General features: G+C 39.9%; 2 protein-coding genes across 7 annotated transcripts in view; both read left to right on the top strand.

The window, feature by feature from the left end:
- Positions 1-12,409, top strand: part of LOC124124179 (beta-1,4-N-acetylgalactosaminyltransferase bre-4-like) — a 40,342-nt gene extending 27,933 nt beyond the window's left edge. For 2 of the 3 annotated variants that reach the window (XM_048392420.1, XM_048392478.1), the window contains exons 3-8: positions 403-638; positions 3,056-3,240; positions 5,740-5,877; positions 6,124-6,228; positions 11,185-11,319; positions 11,967-12,409. In XM_048392420.1, the coding sequence (XP_048248377.1) occupies positions 403-638; positions 3,056-3,240; positions 5,740-5,877; positions 6,124-6,228; positions 11,185-11,319; positions 11,967-11,991 (824 nt within the window). In that variant the 3' untranslated portion in view covers positions 11,992-12,409. The remainder of the gene's footprint in view (positions 1-402; positions 639-3,055; positions 3,241-5,739; positions 5,878-6,123; positions 6,229-11,184; positions 11,320-11,966) is intronic. The other variant, XM_048392446.1, reaches the window with a different exon arrangement.
- A 135-nt stretch (positions 12,410-12,544) lies between these two features.
- The window catches only part of LOC124124177 (beta-1,4-galactosyltransferase 4-like), a 74,084-nt gene continuing 65,746 nt past the window's right edge, over positions 12,545-20,882 (top strand). For all 4 annotated transcript variants that reach the window (XM_046487276.2, XM_046487275.2, XM_046487274.2 and 1 more), the window contains exons 1-2: positions 12,545-13,120; positions 15,244-15,481. In XM_046487276.2, the coding sequence (XP_046343232.2) occupies positions 13,016-13,120; positions 15,244-15,481 (343 nt within the window). In that variant the 5' untranslated portion in view covers positions 12,545-13,015. The remainder of the gene's footprint in view (positions 13,121-15,243; positions 15,482-20,882) is intronic.

The raw sequence follows: 20,882 nt of genomic DNA, 5'->3' as shown, positions 1-20,882 counted from the left end.
TGTCCCAAGACATCGCCCCTTTTAGGTGGGTGTCCTAACTTATGTCCCAAGACATCACCCCTTTTAGGTGGGTGTCCTAACTTATGTCCCAAGAGATTATCCCTTTTAGGTGGATGTCCTAACTTATGTCCCAAGACATCACCACTTTCAGGTGGGTGTCCTAACTCATTTCCGCCACGTCTCGGTAGATGTTTCAACATATGTCCACATTTGATGGCAGATATTCATATTCAGTGAACACTTGCCTTGCCCAGCCATGTGTTTGTGACATGCTCTACAGACTCTGCAGGGTACGCTGACTTTTCACTTAGGGTTTTGTCGCTGTTATTAATATACCATTATCTCTGCATCCATGGACCCGCATTTCGTCTGTTTTGTGACATGAGCGTACTTTCGTTGCAGTTGGAGAAACTCAAGTAGATGAAAGCCCAACCGATCTGCTCCATCTGAGTCGGACGTTTATCAACTCATTCCGTCCGGGGGGACACTACAAGCCCCCGGAGTGTGTGTCTCGAACTAAGACAGCTGTCATTGTGGCATACAGGAACAGACAACGCCACCTTGTGGTGCTCCTCAATCACCTCATCCCCTTCCTAGTCCGTCAGCAGGCAGACTTCGCCATATTTGTTGTAGAGCCGGTGAGACGTCAGGACCTTCACTTTTCAATTTTGTCAATTGTTCAATCATTCACATCTTCGTCTTTGTTTACCCAAAGTATTTCAAGCAGAGAATTTTACTCCGTGTTTTATACCCAGTGTATCATACCTAGTATGTTATACTCAGTGTATTATACCTAGTATACTATACTCAGTGTATTATACTAGTATATTATACTCAGTGTATTTTACCTAGTATATTGTACTCAGTGTATTATACCTAGTATACTATACTCAGTGTATTATACCTAGTATATTATACTCAGTGTATTTTACCTAGTATATTATACTCAGTGTATTATACCTAGTATATAATACTCAGTGTATAATACCTAGTATGTTATACTCAATTTATTATACCTGGTATACTATACTCAGTGTATTATACTAGTATATTATACTCAGTGTATTTTACCTAGTATACTATAATCAGTGTATTATACCTAGTATAATATACTCAGTGTATTATACCTAGTATATTATACTCAGCGTATTATACCTGGTATATTATACTCAGTGTATTATGCTAGGATATTATACTCAGTGTGTAGTACCTAGTATATTATACTCAGTGTGTTATACTAGTATATTATACTCAGTGTATTTTACCTAGTATGTTATACTCATTGTATTATACCTAGTATATTATACTCAGTGTATTATACCTAGTATATTATACTCAGTGTATTATACCTAGTATATTATACTCAGTGTATTATACCTGGTATATTATACTCAGTGTATTATGCTAGTATATTATACTCAGTGTATTATACCTGGTATATTATACTTAGTGTATTATACCTAGTATATCATACTCAGTGTATAGTACCTAGTATATTATACTCAGTGTATAATACCTAGTATGATATTCAGTGTATTATACCTAGTATATTATACTCAGTGTATTATACTAGTATACTATACTCAGTGTATAGTGCCTAGTATATTATACTCAGTGTATAATACCTAGTATGATATTCAGTGTATTATACCTAGTATATTATACTCAGTGTATTATACTAGTATACTATACTCAGTGTATTTTGCTAGTTCATTATACTAAGTGTATAGTACCTAGTATATTATGCTCAGTGTATTATACTAGTATACTATAATCAGTGTATTTTACCTAGTATATTATATTCAGTGTATTTTACCTAGTATATTATACTCAGTGTATTATACCTGGTATATTATATTCAGTGTATTATACCTAGTATATTGTGCCCATTGATTTCTTCCCACTGTGTTATACCTAGCGTATACGACCCACTGTAATGTTCCCACTGTGTTATACTTAGCGTATACGACCCACTGTAATGTTCACACTGTGTTATACCTAGGGTATACGACCCACTGTAATGTTCCCACTGTGTTATACCTTGCGTATACGACCCACTGTAATGTTCACACTGTGTTATACCTAGGGTATACGACCCACTGTAATGTTCCCACTGTGTTATACCTAGCGTATACGACCCACTGTAATGTTCACACTGTGTTATACCTAGCGTATACGACCCACTGTAATGTTCCCACTGTGTTATACTTAGCGTATACGACCCACTGTAATGTTCACACTGTGTTATACCTAGGGTCTACGACCCACTGTAATGTTCCCACTGTGTTATACCTAGCGTATACGACCCACTGTAATGTTCACACTGTGTTATACCTAGGGTATACGACCCACTGTAATGTTCCCACTGTGTTATACCTAGCGTATACGACCCACTGTAATGTTCCCACTGTGTTATACCTAGGGTATACGACCCACTGTAATGTTCCCACTGTGTTATACCTAGCGTATACGACCCACTGTAATGTTCCCACTGTAACAAACACGTTGTATTACACACATTGTGTTATATCCAGTGTGTCCAACCTTCTATATTATACCAAGTGTATTACACTTTTTACACGTTTTATATACAGTGTATTTTACATCGTGTATTATACGTACTATATTAGAACAAGTGCATTATACACAGTGTATTATGCCCATTTTGTTATACTTATCTTATTATACCTTGCGTAGTATATCCTGTATATTATACCAAGAGTATTATGCCGATTATATTATACTCAGTGCATTACACCCATTGTATTATACATTTCGTATTTTACCCTGCGTAATATATCGAACATACTATATCGAGAGTATTATACCGAATATATTATACCTAGTGTATTTATTATACTTAAGGTATTTTGCCCCTGCATTTCACCCACCATATTATACCCAGTGTATTATACCTGATGTATTATAACAAGTCTCCCATAGTCCATATTGTTACTTTAGCCCACATAAAATCATATACTATTCTACTGTAGCTTTCATACGATCATGCAGATTTATAATGGCCCCTAAATACGCACGCACCTTTCTGCTGTAGCTGCCCAACGTGACGTTTAACAGAGCCCTCCTGATGAACATCGGCTTTGTGGAGGCTCTCAAGACTTACAACTTTACCTGCTTTATCTTCCACGATGTGGATCTCTTGCCGGTGACAGACCACAACCTCTACCGATGTGGTGCCACACCCAGACACATGGCTGTGTCCAACAGCAAACTTGACAAGTAGGTTCCCACCTTATCTAGCCCAGATCCTAGACGTGTGGTGCCACACCCAGACACATGGCTGTGTCCAACAGCAAACTTGACAAGTAGGTTCCCACCTTATCTAGCTCAGATCCTAGACGTGTGGTGCCACACCCAGACACATGGCTGTGTCCAACAGCAAACTTGACAAGTAGGTTCCCATCTTATCTAGCTCAGATCCTAGACGTGTGGTGCCACACCCAGACACATGGCTGTGTCCAACAGCAAACTTGACAAGTAGGTTCCCATCTTATCTAGCCCACATCCTAGACGTGTGGTGCCACACCCAGACACATGGCTGTGTCCAACAGCAAACTTGACAAGTAGGTTCCCACCTTATCTAGCTCAGATCCTAGACGTGTGGTGCCACACCCAGACACATGGCTGTGTCCAACAGCAAACTTGACAAGTAGGTTCCCATCTTATCTAGCCCAGATCCTAGACGTGTGGTGCCACACCCAGACACATGGCTGTGTCCAACAGCAAACTTGACAAGTAGGTTCCCACCTTATCTAGCCCAGATCCTAGACGTGTGGTGCCACACCCAGACACATGGCTGTGTCCAACAGCAAACTTGACAAGTAGGTTCCCACCTTATCTAGCCCAGATCCTAGACGTGTGGTGCCACGCCCAGACACATGGCTGTGTCCAACAGCAAACTTGACAAGTAGGTTCCCACCTTATCTAGCCCAGATACTAGACGTGTGGTGCCACACCCAGACACATGGCTGTGTCCAACAGCAAACTTGACAAGTAGGTTCCCACCTTATCTAGCCCAGATACTAGACGTGTGGTGCCACACCCAGACACATGGCTGTGTCCAACAGCAAACTTGACAAGTAGGTTCCCACCTAGACGTGTGGTGCCACGCCCAGACACATGGCTGTGTCCAACAGCAAACTTGACAAGTAGGTTCCAATCTAAAATAGCCCGGATCCTAGACGTGTGGTGCCACGCCCAGACACATGGCTGTGGCCAACAGCAAACTTGACAAGTAGGTTCCCACCTAGACGTGTGGTGCCACGCCCAGACACATGGCTGTGTCCAACAGCAAACTTGACAAGTAGGTTCCCACCTAAACTAGCCCAGATCCTAGACGTGTGGTGCCACGCCCAGACACATGGCTGTTTCCAACAGCAACTTGACAAGTAGGTTCCCACCTAGACGTGTGGTGCCACGCCCAGACACATGTCTGTGTCCAACAGCAAACTTGACAAGTAGGTCCCTATCTAGACGTGTGGTGCCACGCCCAGACACATGGCTGTGTCCAACAGCAAACTTGACAAGTAGGTTCCCATCTAAAATAGCCCAGATCCTAGACGTGTGGTGCCACGCCCAGACACATGGCTGTGGCCAACAGCAAACTTGACAAGTAGGTTCCCACCTAGACGTGTGGTGCCACGCCCAGACACATGGCTGTGTCCAACAGCAAACTTGACAAGTAGGTCCCTACCTAGACGTGTGGTGCCACGCCCAGACACATGGCTGTGTCCTACGTAAACTTGACAAGTAGGTTCCCACCTAGACGTGTGGTGCCACACTCCAAAACATGGCTGTGTCCTACGTAAACTTGACAAGTAGGTTCCCACCTAGACGTGTGGTGCCACACTCAGAAACATTAATGTGTGTGACAAACATAACTGTAGAGTCTGTGTCTTTCCATATTCATAAGAACTTGGAATCTCTTGGAAGCTCAGTCGACTGTACGAGTCCCACTCTGTCATGAGTATGTGTTTGTTAATATTTATCAAATAATGATGATACCGGGAGTCGCGACAAGATTAGTGTATCCTGCCCCACCGGTTGCACGCGTCACAAACACATGCCAAGACAAGTCAATCAATATTCACCTGTAAAAAACACCTGAACATATAGTACAAGTCATAATAGGTAATTGCATCTGGCATTATGTTTGTCACTGATGCGTCTTATTTGGAAATGTACTTCATATATATTCCATAAACCGCTACTAATGCCTTTCATGTTGTAACTTTGAGTAAGTGTCACTTGAGAAAGTGTCGTAAGGCGCTCTTTGACATCTTAGTGGGAAGACCTCAAAGGTTGTGAAATGTAGACACCAAAGGCTCGAGCTGCTGGAATATTGCTTGACATTAAAAAAACATGACTATTGTAAAGTTGAAGTCATGCCTCTTGTCATACTGTCTTGTGGAGAGTGTCACACTGATATTTATGCATAGATCTAAATATGAAACAGACAAGGCAGTCTCACTGGTCTCTTGTTCAGGTGGGTAAATCCATGGAAGAGAAATGTCTATTTAATGATTACAACACAATATCAGATAATCGATATACCTCAGGTTAAACGAAAAGTTTTGACTTTGGCAGTCCGAGAAGAAATTCTGATTTGCTTGCATAGATAAACACATAAGCAAGTTCAGGAGCAGAGTTGGTGCCCGGGGATGCCTGCGTCTTGCCAAACTGTTATACCCACAATACATTGAAGATATTATGAAGCAGCATTCATTTCAGTGGTGGTGGCTTTCATGCCTATGCTGGTGGTGTCATGGCGATGTCGAGGGATATTTACATGGACATCAACGGACACTCTAACCTCTATTTCGGCTGGGGCGGAGAGGACGACGACTTGTTGAGCAGGTATGCGTCCATACCAACCAGTCCATGACGTCGCTCTAAAATAGTAGTCATGAAACCAGGTAATACAAACAAGACACACTCCACATATACTAGTAGTACAGGCAGAAGACAACAAGCCACATGTACACACAGACGTAAACAATCATTTCCAAATCAACATGTAACTGTAAGAAAGGACAACAAATGACCCACCAACGCAATTATCAACCGCCTTCATTAGTCTCATATGAAACCTTTACCTTCCAGACTGGCGTATAGGAACTACATGATATCCCGTTATCCCAGTAACATAGGGAGATACAAGGCCGTGTACCACACCGAGGACAGGGGGAACAGTGTCAGCAATACCAGGTACTATATACTGTACAGAGGGGAATAATGTCAGCAATACCAGGTACTGTATACTGTACAGAGGGGAACAGTGTCAGCAATACCAGGTACTATATACTGTACAGAGGGGAATAATGTCAGCAATACCAGGTACTATATACTGTACAGAGGGGAACAGTGTCAGTAATACCAGGTACTATATACTGTTCAGAGGGAAACAGTGTCAGCAATACCAGGTACTATATACTGTACAGAGGGGAACAGTGTCAGCAATACCAGGTACTATATACTGTACAGAGGGGAACAGTGTCAGCAATACCAGGTACTATATACTGTACAGAGGGGAACAGTGTCAGCAATACCAGGTACTATATACTGTACAGAGGGGAATAATGTTTGCAATACCAGGTACTATATACTGCACTGAGGGGAATGGTGTCAGCAATACCAGGAACTATATACTGTACAGAGGGGAATAATGTCAGCAATACCAGGTACTATATACTGCACTGAGGGGAATGGTGTCAGCAATACCAGGTACTATATACTGCACTGAGGGGAATGGTGTCAGCAATACCAGGTACTATATAATGTTCAGAGGGGAATAATGTCAGCAATACTAGTTAAAATAAAATGTACAGAGGGGAATAATGTCAGTAATGCCAGGTACTATATACTGTACAGAGGGGAATAATGTTTGCAATACCAGGTACTATATACTGTACAGAGGGGAACAGTGTCAGCAATACCAGGTACTATATACTGTACAGAGGGGAACAGTGTCAGCAATACCAGGTACTATATACTGTACAGAGGGGAACAGTGTCAGTAATACCAGGTACTATATACTGTTCAGAGGGAAACAGTGTCAGCAATACCAGGTACTATATACTGTACAGAGGGGAACAGTGTCAGCAATACCAGGTACTATATACTGTACAGAGGGGAACAGTGTCAGCAATACCAGGTACTATATACTGTACAGAGGGGAACAGTGTCAGCAATACCAGGTACTGTATACTGTACAGAGGGGGACAGTGTCAGCAATACCAGGTACTATATACTGTACAGAGGGGAATAATGTCAGCAATACCAGGTACTATATACTGTACAGAGGGGAACAGTGTCAGTAATACCAGGTACTATATACTGTTCAGAGGGAAACAGTGTCAGCAATACCAGGTACTATATACTGTACAGAGGGGAACAGTGTCAGCAATACCAGGTACTATATACTGTACAGAGGGGAACAGTGTCAGCAATACCAGGTACTATATACTGTACAGAGGGGAATAATGTTTGCAATACCAGGTACTATATACTGCACTGAGGGGAATGGTGTCAGCAATACCAGGAACTATATACTGTACAGAGGGGAATAATGTCAGCAATACCAGGTACTATATACTGCACTGAGGGGAATGGTGTCAGCAATACCAGGTACTATATACTGCACTGAGGGGAATGGTGTCAGCAATACCAGGTACTATATAATGTTCAGAGGGGAATAATGTCAGCAATACTAGTTAAAATAAAATGTACAGAGGGGAATAATGTCAGTAATGCCAGGTACTATATGCTGTACAGAGGGGAATAATGTTTGCAATACCAGGTACTATATACTGTACAGAGGGGAACAGTGTCAGCAATACCAGATACTATATACTGTACAGAGGGGAACAGTGTCAGCAATACCAGGTACTATATACTGTACAGAGGGGAACAGTGTCAGCAATACCAGGTACTGTATACTGTACAGAGGGGAACAGTGTCAGCAATACCAGGTACTATATACTGTACAGAGGGGAATAATGTCAGCAATACCAGGTACTATATACTGTACAGAGGGGAACAGTGTCAGTAATACCAGGTACTATATACTGTTCAGAGGGAAACAGTGTCAGCAATACCAGGTACTATATACTGTACAGAGGGGAACAGTGTCAGCAATACCAGGTACTATATACTGTACAGAGGGGAACAGTGTCAGCAATACCAGGTACTATATACTGTACAGAGGGGAACAGTGTCAGCAATACCAGGTACTATATACTGTACAGAGGGGAATAATGTTTGCAATACCAGGTACTATATACTGCACTGAGGGGAATGGTGTCAGCAATACCAGGAACTATATACTGTACAGAGGGGAATAATGTCAGCAATACCAGGTACTATATACTGCACTGAGGGGAATGGTGTCAGCAATACCAGGTACTATATACTGCACTGAGGGGAATGGTGTCAGCAATACCAGGTACTATATAATGTTCAGAGGGGAATAATGTCAGCAATACTAGTTAAAATAAAATGTACAGAGGGGAATAATGTCAGTAATGCCAGGTACTATATACTGTACAGAGGGGAATAATGTTTGCAATACCAGGTACTATATACTGCACTGAGGGGAATGGTGTCAGCAATACCAGGTACTAAATAATGTACAGTGGGGAATTATGTCAGCAATACCAGGTACTATATACTGCACTGAGGGGAATGGTGTCAGCAATACCAGGTACTATATACTATACAGAGGGGAATAATGTTTGCAATACCAGGTACTATATACTGTACAGAGGGGGAAAATGTCAGGTATACTAGTTGAAATAAAATGTACAGAGGGGAATAATGTCAGCAATACCAGGTACTATAGAATGTACAGAGGGGAATAATGTCAGTAATACCAGGTACTATATAATGTACAGAGGGGAATAATGTCAGTAATACCAGGTACTATATAATGTACAGAGGGTAATGATGTCAGTAATACTGGGTACTATATACTGTACTGAGGTGAATAATGTCAGCAATACCAGGGACTATATACTGTACAGGGGGGAATAATGTCAGCTTTACCAGGTACTATATACCGTACAGGGGGGTATAATGTCAGTAATACCAGGTACTATATACATTACAGAGAGGGAAAATGTTATCAATACCAGGAACTATATACTGTAGAGAGGGGAATAATGTCAGTTATACCAGGTACTATATACTGTACAGGGGGGAATAATGTCAGTCTTACCAGGTACTATATACCATACAGGGGGGTATAATGTCAGTAATACCAGGTACTATATACATTACAGAGAGGGAAAATGTTATCAATACCAGGTACTATATACTGTAGAGAGGGGAATAATGTCAGTTATACCAGGTACTATATACTGTATAGTGGGGAATAATGTTAGCTGTACCAGGTACTATTTACTGTACAGAGGGGAATAATGTCAGCAATACCAGGTACTATATACTGTAGAGAGGGGAATAATGTCAGTAATACCAGGTACTTTATACTGTAGAGAGGGGAATAATGTCAGCTATACCAGGTACTATATAATGTAGAGAGGGGAATAATGTCAGTAATACCAGGTACTATATACTGTACAGAGGGGAATAATGTCAGCTATACCAGGTACTGTATACTGTACAGAGGGGAATAATGTCAGTAATACCAGGTACTATAAACTGTACAGAGGGGAATAATGTCAGTAATACCAGGTACTATATACTGCACAGGGGGTCATAATGTCAGCTGTACCAGGTGATATAAAATGTATGGAAGTGGAGTAATATCTGCAACACCAGGTGATATATAATGTAGAGAAGGGAAGTAATATCTGCAGCACCATGTGATATATAATGTAGAGAAGGGAAGTAATATCTGCAGCACCAGGTGATATATAATGTAGAGAGTTAAAGTAATATCTGCAGCACCAGATGATATATAATGTAGAGAAAGGAAGTAATATCTGCACCACCAGGTGATATATAATGTAGAGAAGGGAAGTAATATCTGCACCACCAGGTGATATATAATGTAGAGAAAGGAAGTAATATCTGCACCACCAGGTGATATATAATGTAGAGAAAGGAAGTAATATCTGCAGCACGAGGTGATATATAATGTAGAGAAAGGAAGTAATATCTGCAGCACCAGGTGATATATAATGTAGAGAGTTGAAGTAATATCTGCAGCACCAGGTGATATATAATGTAGAGAAAGGAAGTAATATCTGCACCACCAGGTGATATATAATGTAGAGAAGGGAAGTAATATCTGCAGCACCAGGTGATATATAATGTAGAGAAGGGAAGTAATATCTGCAGCACCAGGTGATATATAATGTAGAGAAGGGAAGTAATACCTGCAGCACCAGGTGATATATAATGTAGAGAAGGGAAGTAATATCTGCAGCACCAGGTAATATATAATGTAGAGAAGGGAAGTAATATCTGCAGCACCAGGTGATATATAATGTAGAGAAGGGAAGTAATATCTGCAGCACCAGGTGATATATAATGTAGAGAAAGGAAGTAATATCTGCAGCACCAGGTGATATATAATGTAGAGAAGGGAAGTAATATCTGCACCACCAGGTGATATATAATGTAGAGAAGGGAAATAATATCTGCACCACCAGGTGATATATAATGTAGAGAAAGGAAGTAATATCTGCAGCACCAGGTGATATATAATGTAGAGAAAGGAAGTAATATCTGCAGCACCAGGTGATATATAATGTAGAGTGTTGAAGTAATATCTGCAGCACCAGGTGATATATAATGTAGAGAAAGGAAGTAATATCTGCACCACCAGGTGATATATAATGTAGAGAAGGGAAGTAATATCTGCAGCACGAGGTGATATATAATGTAGAGAAAGGAAGTAATATCTGCAGCACCAGGTGATATATAATGTAGAGAAGGGAAGTAATATCTGCACCACCAGGTGATATATAATGTAGAGAAAGGAAGTAATATCTGCAGCACCAGGTGATATATAATGTAGAGAAAGGAAGTAATATCTGTAACACTAGGCATTATTTAATGTAGAGAAGAGAAATGTAATCAATATTGTAGAGGCTAAACGATGTCAGCGATACCAGGTCCTATAGTTTGTATAGAGGGGATAGTAAGGTATAGCATCAACATCTCGATGGTGCGTGTTGACTACCCGTCCACCTCCTTCAGGTACCAGTTGTTGTGGACGGCAGAGGAGCGCCTCAAGGCAGAGGGACTGAGCTCCCTGAAGTACAGGAAAGTCAAACACGAGGCCAGACAGTTCTACACCTGGATTTTTGTTGACATAAATAAGAATGAATACAGGTAAAGTGTATTTGCAACAATAAGTAGTATATTTAACTGTTAGTTTTCGGTCAGATCTGAAGAACAAATATCACCTTTACTATCTCCATGCCTCGTGCTCAGGGATCAACTGTTGACAGTGTGTGGGTGGAGGGTGTATGTGTATGTGTTTTAAAAAAAACACCAAACCAAACAACCCAAACTAATCTGTTCCCTATTTCGTATAAAAAACATTGTTCTCGGGTGTCTAAAAAAACGTCCAATGTGTTCTGATTTAGAAAAAAACAACAGTGCTGTACTCTTTTAAGTGAAAGACATGGTATACTAACACCAACCCTAACCCTTGAAATTCTGACCGAAAATTTTGGATGTCCTAAACAAAAATCGCCTAGGGACGTTTGGTTACTTCGAATTCTTTACGTCCATATTTGAGCATAAAGAGTACTCGCTACATCCATATATGGTCAAAACGAGAACTTAATATAACCATATATGGACATAACACAAATTTGATATATGGAAACGAACCATAATCATCTGGTACTAAAGATAATTACGCTTGCAACAATGCCGTCATTAGCGACGTTTCAGGGTATATATATTATGTGACGTGACGTAACATTAACGGTGATAGAAATGAATTAACGATGTTCATGGGTTTTTTTCAGCCAAGCCATAGCTGACTTCACATAGGAACGTGCCTACTTCATCCCACGACCAAAAGTGCACAATGAGAGACATAAAGTGCATCGCGTGGCCACACATTGCACACTGAGAGACGTGAAGTGTATCACGTGACCACACATTGCACACTGAGAGACATGAAGTGTATCACGTGACCAGACATTGCACACTGAGAGACGTGAAGTGTATCACGTGACCACACAGTGCACACTGAGAGACGTGAAGTGTATCACGTGACACACAGTGCACACTGAGAGACGTGAAGTGTATCACGTGACACACAGTGCACACTGAGAGACATGAAGTGTATCACGTGACCACACATTGCACACTGAGAGACGTGAAGTGTATCACGTGACCACACAGTGCACACTGAGAGACATGAAGTGTATCACGTGACCACACAATGCACACTGAGAGACATGAAGTGTATCACGTGACACACAGTGCCCACTGAGAGACATGAAGTGTATCACGTGACACACAGTGCACACTGAGAGACATGAAGTGTATCACGTGACACAGTGCACATTGAGAGGACTGAAGTGTATCACGTGACAACACATTGCACACTGAGAGACATGAAGTGTATCACGTGACCAGACATTGCACACTGAGAGACATGAAGTGTATCACGTGACCAGACATTGCATACTGAGAGACATGAAGTGTATCACGTGACACAGTGCACACTGAGAGACGTGAAGTGTATCACGTGACACACAGTGCACACTGAGAGACATGAAGTGTATCACGTGACACAGTGCACACTGAGAGACGTGAAGTGTATCACGTGACACACAGTGCACACTGAGAGACGTAATGTGCTTGATGTGTTGTGAAAAGCCCCTGTTCAGATATGATGTCAGTACACTGTAAGAAGACACCCGTCATGGCTGTTGAGACACGTTGTCAGTACACTGTAAGAAGACACCCGTCATGGCTGTTGAGACACGTTGTCAGTACACTGTAAGAAGACACCCGTCATGGCTGTTGAGACACGTTGTCAGTACACTGTAAGAAGACACCCGTCATGGCTGTTGAGACACGTTGTCAGTACACTGTAAGAAGACACCCGTCATGGCTGTTGAGACACGTTGTCAGGACAGTCCGACAAGACCCTCTGTTCAAACATGTAGTAAGTATACTCCACGAAATCACCTGAACATTGATATAGTGTGTGGATATATATGTTCAACTGATATCATGTGTGGATATAAATGTTCAACTGATATCATGTGTGGATATAAAGGTTCAACTTATTTACTGTGTGGATATAAATGTTCAACTCATATACTGTGTGGATATAAATGTTCAACTGATTTATTGTGTGGATATAAATGTTCAACTGATATACTGTGTGGATATAAATTTTCAGCTGATATACTGTGTGGATATAAATGTTCAGCTGATATACTGTGTGGATATAAATGTTCAACTGATGTAATATGTGGATATAAATGTGCAACTACTGTACTCGTTTTTAATTCTGCAATCGAATGAACCAGATGACAATTTCGCTGTGCGAATTTGATTGGACTGTGCATAGACTCGTTTGTCCAGCCACCAGCTCGATCGTAGAGCAACCAGTGCCTGTGACGAGTCTATGTCCCTCCTATTGACCAATCAGATTCCACTTCTCATATCACTTGCATTTACTTTAAACAAGATGGCGGCGCCCAGTGAAGACGATATGATCGATAATAAAGATGTATATTCTAATAAAACGGGTCTTACTTCTTGATGTGCATCAAATAAAGTGAACGCATCGATTAACATGAACAGATTTGGAAAATATCAGTTCACGCTAACTTGTCGGTCGAAACCGACCGAAATCTGAATGGCAGTTTACGAACCGGACGTGATATCGCTATGCGATCTTGTTTGGACTATGGGTAGGGTCGTTATTCCAGCCAAAATGTAACTGCATAGTTCCAGCCTAGTTCGGCAAGGGTTGTAGCTGACTTTAAAAGACAGTTAACTCCTTGGCCTCGGGAAGATAACTAGAGTAATGTGTGGATATAAACTTATCCTGAGTTACTCTGTCCTATTGATATTCATTCACCTGGTTTTAGGTAAAGTGATACCATGTGTCTGTGTAAATGTCATATTGATACCATGTGTGTTGGCAAATGTCATATTTATTCCATGTGTGTGGGCAAATGTCATATTGATACCATGTGTGTGCGCAAATGTCATATTGATACGATGTATGTGGTCAAATGTCATATTTATACCATGTGTGGGGGCAAATGTGATATTGATACCTTGTGTGGGGGCAAATGTCATATTTATTCCATGTGTGTGGGCAAATGTCATATTGATACCATGTGTGTGCGCAAATGTCATATTGATACGATGTATGTGGTCAAATGTCATATTTATACCATGTGTGGGGGCAAATGTGATATTGATACCTTGTGTGGGGGCAAATGTCATATTTATACCATGTATATGGGCAAATGTCATATTGATACCATGTGTGGGGGCAAATGTCATATTGATACCATGTATGTGGGCAAATGTCATATTGATACGATGTGTGGGGGCAAATGTCATATTGATACCATGTATGTGGGCAAATGTCATACTGACAATATACGATGGTAATTTCTTTAGTAAATCAAAGTAAACTACCTATATCTTACCAACATCCCGTATTGAGGTTATTTGTCTCACTTATGTCGAATGTTGGGGTAAAATGTCGTGGACATATTGCTCAATTAACTCCACTGTACTCTATTGTACTCCATTGTACATATATTGCAGTTATACATCACACACCATTGTACATGTATTACGGTTATACATCACACAGCATTGTACATATAATACAGTTATACATCACACACAATTGTACATATATTGCAGTGATACATCACACACAATTGTACATATATTGCAGTTATACATCACACACCAGTGTACATATATTACAGTTATACATCACACACAGTTGTACATATATTGCAGTGATACATCACACAGCATTGTACATATATTACAGTTATACATCACACACAATTGTACATATATTACAGTTATACATCACACACAATTGTACATCATATATTGCAGTGATATTCTCTCTCCTTGGTTTTGCAGGGGCGTGGGTAGCCAAGTGATTAAAGCGTTCGCTCGTCATCCCGGGTATGGTTACAAAGTGGTTAAGCCAATGTCTGGTGTGCTTCCCCGCGATGTTGCTGGAATATTTCTAAAAGCGGCGTAAAACCATACTCACTCACTCACTCGGTGTTGCAGGCCTTCCAGTTGTGTCCTCGAGGGCCTAAGAAGAAGCTTCTACTCGCCCTGTTGGTAGTGTGTGCCCTATCACCAGTCCTCAAGTACGTCAACGTCGTCTCCAATGTTGTCTCCAACGTCATCAGCCCTTGGAGGAATATTGCATTCCTGGAGGAAATGCCAGATTTTCGAGAAGATACCTCCCAAACAAAGACAACTGGTTCAAAACAACTTTGTCCAAAGAAGGCGCCCAATCTCGGTAATGTATTCTTGTGCTTGTTCTCAGTGTTCAAGTGAATATGCATTCATATTTAACGTTAATATCTCACATATCCAACACAAGTGAATATGTATCTATATATGTAATACGCTAATATCTGATACATTAAAGTTGTTATATGGCAGCTTTTATATCATGACAAATATCAACCCGCGATACCCACGTCAGCCAGGTTCATTTTCGAGCATCTAATAAAGACTGGAGGCTGGAATACAGTCACACCCAGCATTGATGGAGGCTGGAATACAGTCACACCCAGCATTGATGAAGGCTGTGAAACAGTCACACCCAGCACTGATGGAGACTATAATACAGTCACACCCAGCATTGATGGAGGCTATAATACAGTCACACCGAGCATTGATGGAGACTGTAATACAGTCACACCCAGCATTGATGGAGGCTGTAATACAGTCACACCCAGCACTGATGGAGACTATAATACAGTCACACCCAGCATTGATGGAGGCTATAATACAGTCACACCCAGCATCGATGGAGACTGCATTAAAGTTACACCGAGCATTGATGGAGACTGTAATACAGTCACACCCAGCATTGATGGAGACTGTGATACAGTCACACCCAGCATTGATGAAGGCTGTGATACACTCACACCCAGCATTGATGAAGGCTGTGATACAGTCACACCCAGCATTGATGGAGACTGTAATACAGTCACACCCAGCACTGATGGAGACTATAATACAGTCACACCCAGCATTGATGGAGGCTATAATACAGTCACACCCAGCATCGATGGAGACTGCATTACAGTTACACCCAGCATTGATGGAGACTATAATACAGGCATACCTAGCATTGATGGAGACTGTAATACAGTCAATAAATCAATCTTTATTCATGGTACTTATGAGGCCAAAGGCCTATAGTACATTGTCTGGGGCGTGTTACAAATTCATACATTTGCTTAGTTTCATAGCATGATAAACAAACATTGATAAATTTCTAATAGTTTCTGTACAATCACAAGTCATTAATTTAGAAATGTTTTTACCGTTTGGGTTGCGATAGAATAGTTATTTAGTTATTTTGCTCTTAAATCTCCATACACTGGACATACCCATGAAAAGTGATATTCATCTTCAATACAATCAGTTTTACAAATCCTACAAAGTCTATGTTCACTTGCAATACCTTCATATCTGACTGTTTCAATAAATAGATCATGTGAGCCACAACGAAATCGAGAAAGAGCTGTTCTAAACTTATGTAAATTTACACTTAATAGATAAGGTTCTCGTATTATAGTAGTCTTAAATGTAGTGTAGTAATTTGCTTTTCTAGAACTGGACAAAGAACCATGCCATTTTTTGATGTACATATCTTTTAAGGTCTGTGTCAAACGGGGGAAGAAATGCTGTGGCCTATCTACATGTTGCTGTAGCCAAATATAACCATATCCACATTCGTATAACATGGTTTTAACTTTTGATGCCCAATTTTGTTTCCCATGGCTGTCGTAGAGAAGCATCATATTATAACATTTTCTTGGGTATCTTGAAGATGGCATATTTAATAGCTTGACCCAGTATTTAATAACCTTTAAATAACTATTGATATACATGGGAAACCGTCCGCATTCACCATATACCCATGCGTTTTCTGTGCTAGATTTAACACCAAAGAACTTTTAACATGCATATATATTTTCAATAACTTCCAAATGTTCTAGGCCCCAAATTTCTCATCCATACAATAGAATCGGGCCTATTTTTGTATCGAATATTTTAAAATAAGCATCATAAGTAATATTATCCAGAACTCTAAGACTTTTTAATATGCCTACAAAAACTTTCATGGCTTGCAGAGAAATGTTATAGGCATTCCTTGACCAAGTTAATCTACTTGCAAAACACACGTCTAAGTATTTATGAAATGGAACAACTTCTACTGGCTTCCCTCTGTAGAGCAATTTTTCTTTTCTGGATATGTTACCACCATTTTTAAAAACTACAACTTTGGTTTTATCCATATTTACAGTAAGTTTTGACCCGTCACAATAACTCTCTTATACATGTATTTGCTTTTGCAAGCCAGGTATTGTGCTCGAGAACATGACTATATCGTCAGCGAAAAGCAGCAGAAATAATTTAATAGTTTCGGGGTGTAGCTGTATTCCATCAGTGCAAGTATTTTGGATTTGATAGTCTAATTAATTTATGAACAAGGAAAATAAGAAGGGACTTAATATACACCCTTGTCGGACACCCATGCTACTTACAAAAGTATCCGATATGGCGCCATTGTTCTGGACACACACCTTCACGTTTGTATATAGAAAGCATAATAACTTTCCAATTTTGCTACTCAGCCCATGTCTTTGAAAGAGTGACCACAGGTTAACCCTTTTCACAGAGTCAAAAGCTTTTGCAAAATCTACGAAAACAGCATATAGCCTCCCTTGTTTCACTGATAGATATCTCTGTATGATATAATATAGGATATAAACAAGTCAGTGGTGGAGTATCCCTTTCTAATACCTGCTTATGACACCAGCCCAGAAAACAAGTTTCTTATTAATAACTGAAGTAAATATTTTACTGAATGTACTTAGGTGAGTTATGCCTCTATAATTATTAACATCGCTGGTTGCGCCCTGTTTGTGAAGAGGAACAATGATGCTAACTGTCCAATTCTCTGGAAAATATGATCTCTCTAAAAGGATATTAAAAATAGGTTCCAAATATGGTATTAAAATATCTGAGGAATGTTAAAAAAACTCTGCTATCACATTATCATTTCCAGATGCCTTATTATCGTTAAGGTTGGATGTGCCGTCAATAATTTCCTCTTTAGATATTGGACATTCGAGAATATCAGCTGTTACACTGTCAACTTTATCTTCGTTGAATTCCATGTCAAATAGATTGTTATCGTCATGTTTTAGAATTATCTATGCTTGATTCCAACAGTTTCAGTTTTTGTTCGAAACATTCTGTCTTTTTTTTTCTTACAAACATCGTTGTACTGATTTCTTACTCTATTATAGTCGGTTAGTGATCCTCTGTCCTTATTCTTTCTAAAGTTATCTCAGGGCATCGTTCCTTTTTAAGTAGATGGCATTCGCTATCAAACCATTGTTGAACATATTTTCAGCCCTTATTCATTTTCTTCATATCAGAAGCAGCAATAATAACAGCTTCAGTAAAATACCCAATACTTTCTTCAACGTTAACGAGTGCTACATCTACAGCCTTCTCCAGTAAATCATGCGCAGTCCCAGAAATAAGGTTTATTCTACACTGTTCAGCCCTCTCTTCAACCCACACAAATTTGAAGGAAGCATTGTTACGTGTATTGCGTGGCATTACTTACTAGAAGCGTACGTAAACTAGTCGTGACAGGAAGGTGTGATTAGACGATATGTCAAAGCTATGGCGCATATCAAACAACTCGGACGAGGCAATAATATAATCCACCACACTCGCATCCTGGTTTACTATCTAGTAAGCTCTTACCAAAGTTATTCAAAGGTAAATACACAGAAAATCATTTTAAGCTGAAATTGTCTAACAGAAATCCCCATTCACTGTTATCATGTCCCTCGAGATATTCAAGGATATCATCTTCTACAAAATCAGATTCAGTCCTAGTTCTGGCATTCAAGTCTCCCCCAATCTTCAGATAAACATCATCACAATGTGCTAGTACATCAAGTAAGTCATTTTGTAATATATGTATGCCATTCTTGCATTGCCCCAAAGGGTTTGTGTAGAACAAAGGGTAAACATTAACACATGAATATAGCAAATCTTTTTAAAATCCAAATACGGTTTGATCTAACCGCATGAAAATGCCACTGTCGTAAACTTTAGACCATTTTACATATTTAACAAGTTGTTGTCTAACTAATATGGCAATACCACCAGAAAGTCTACCAAAGTTGGAAATCTTTTCAGCTTCTTTGATCCATAGCTTGAATCCTGGAAATATCAAACTTATGTCTATATCTTTCATCCATGTTTCTGTTATGCCGATGAAGTCAAATGAGTTTAAAAAATCGGTAAAGTCCTGATCAGTTAATTTAGAATTAAGTCCTGATACATTCCAGAAAGCAAATGTTCTATTCTCAAATTTACAATCATCGACATCATCTATCGTATCTACATGAGGCGTCCTACAATCACGCTCGGGCTCGTCGCACCCCTAGTTGGTTGTTTGTCCTGTCCCAGGCCTTAGAGCGAGAACTCAGAAGTCGTGGTCCTGTGTGTGAACCTCCCCGTCTATGTCCTTGTGAGGGTGATGTTCTGATGTTCTGGCTATCCCTTCTCTCCCGTCTGTGTGCTGTAGTTCTCTCTGGTGTCTCTTGGTTATCTGTCATCTCACTATCGTTCTTCACATTCTCCTCAAGTTCCCCTCCTTTATAAAAAACCTCTTATCTGGGTTTTCACGACGTAACCTGCCTAGCTCTTGTCGCTGGAAATATGTAGGTCATTAGCCACACCATATCCCATTTCTCTCAGGGTATCCCCCAATCCAAGTGTTTGTACAGTTTGTAATACAGTAATACGAGGCATTGATGGAAACTTTAATACATTGAATGTAGACTGTAATACATTGAATGTAGACTGTAATACATTGAATGTAGACTGTAATACATTGATGGAGGCTGTAATACAGTCATACCAGGCATTGATGTAGACTGTAATAAATGGATGTAGACTGTAATACATTGATGGAGGCTGTAATACATTGATGGAGGCTGTAATGCATTGATGTAGACTGTAATACATTGATGTAGACTGTAATAAATGGATGTAGACTATAATACATTGATGGAGGCTGTAATACATTGATGTAGACTGTAATACATTGATGTAGACTGTAATACATTAATGTAGACTGTAATACATTGATGTAGACTGTAATACATTTATGTAGACTGTAATACATTGATGGAGGCTGTTATACATTGATGGAGGCTGTAATACATTGATGTAGACTGTAATACATTGATGTAGACTGTAATACATTGATGGAGGCTGTAATACATTAATGTAGACTGTAATACATTGATGTAGACTGTAATACATTTATGTAGACTGTAATACATTGATGGAGGCTGTTATACATTGATGGAGGCTGTAATACATTGATGTAGACTGTAATACATTGATGTAGACTGTAATACATTGATGGAGCCTGTAATACATTGATGTAGACTGTAATACATTGATGTAGACTGTAATACATTGATGTAGACTGTAATACATTGATGGAGGCTGTTATACATTGATGGAGGCTGTAATACATTGATGGAGGCTGTTATACATTGATGTAGACTGTAATACATTGATGTAGACTGTAATACATTGATGTAGACTGTAATACATTGGTGGAGGCTGTTATACATTGA

The sequence above is a fragment of the Haliotis rufescens genome, unplaced genomic scaffold, assembly GCF_023055435.1.
Source record: "Haliotis rufescens isolate VD_foot unplaced genomic scaffold, xgHalRufe1.0.p SCAF_1, whole genome shotgun sequence".
NCBI lineage: Eukaryota > Metazoa > Mollusca > Gastropoda > Lepetellida > Haliotidae > Haliotis > Haliotis rufescens.
This window is presented reverse-complemented; position numbering and strand designations above follow the sequence as displayed.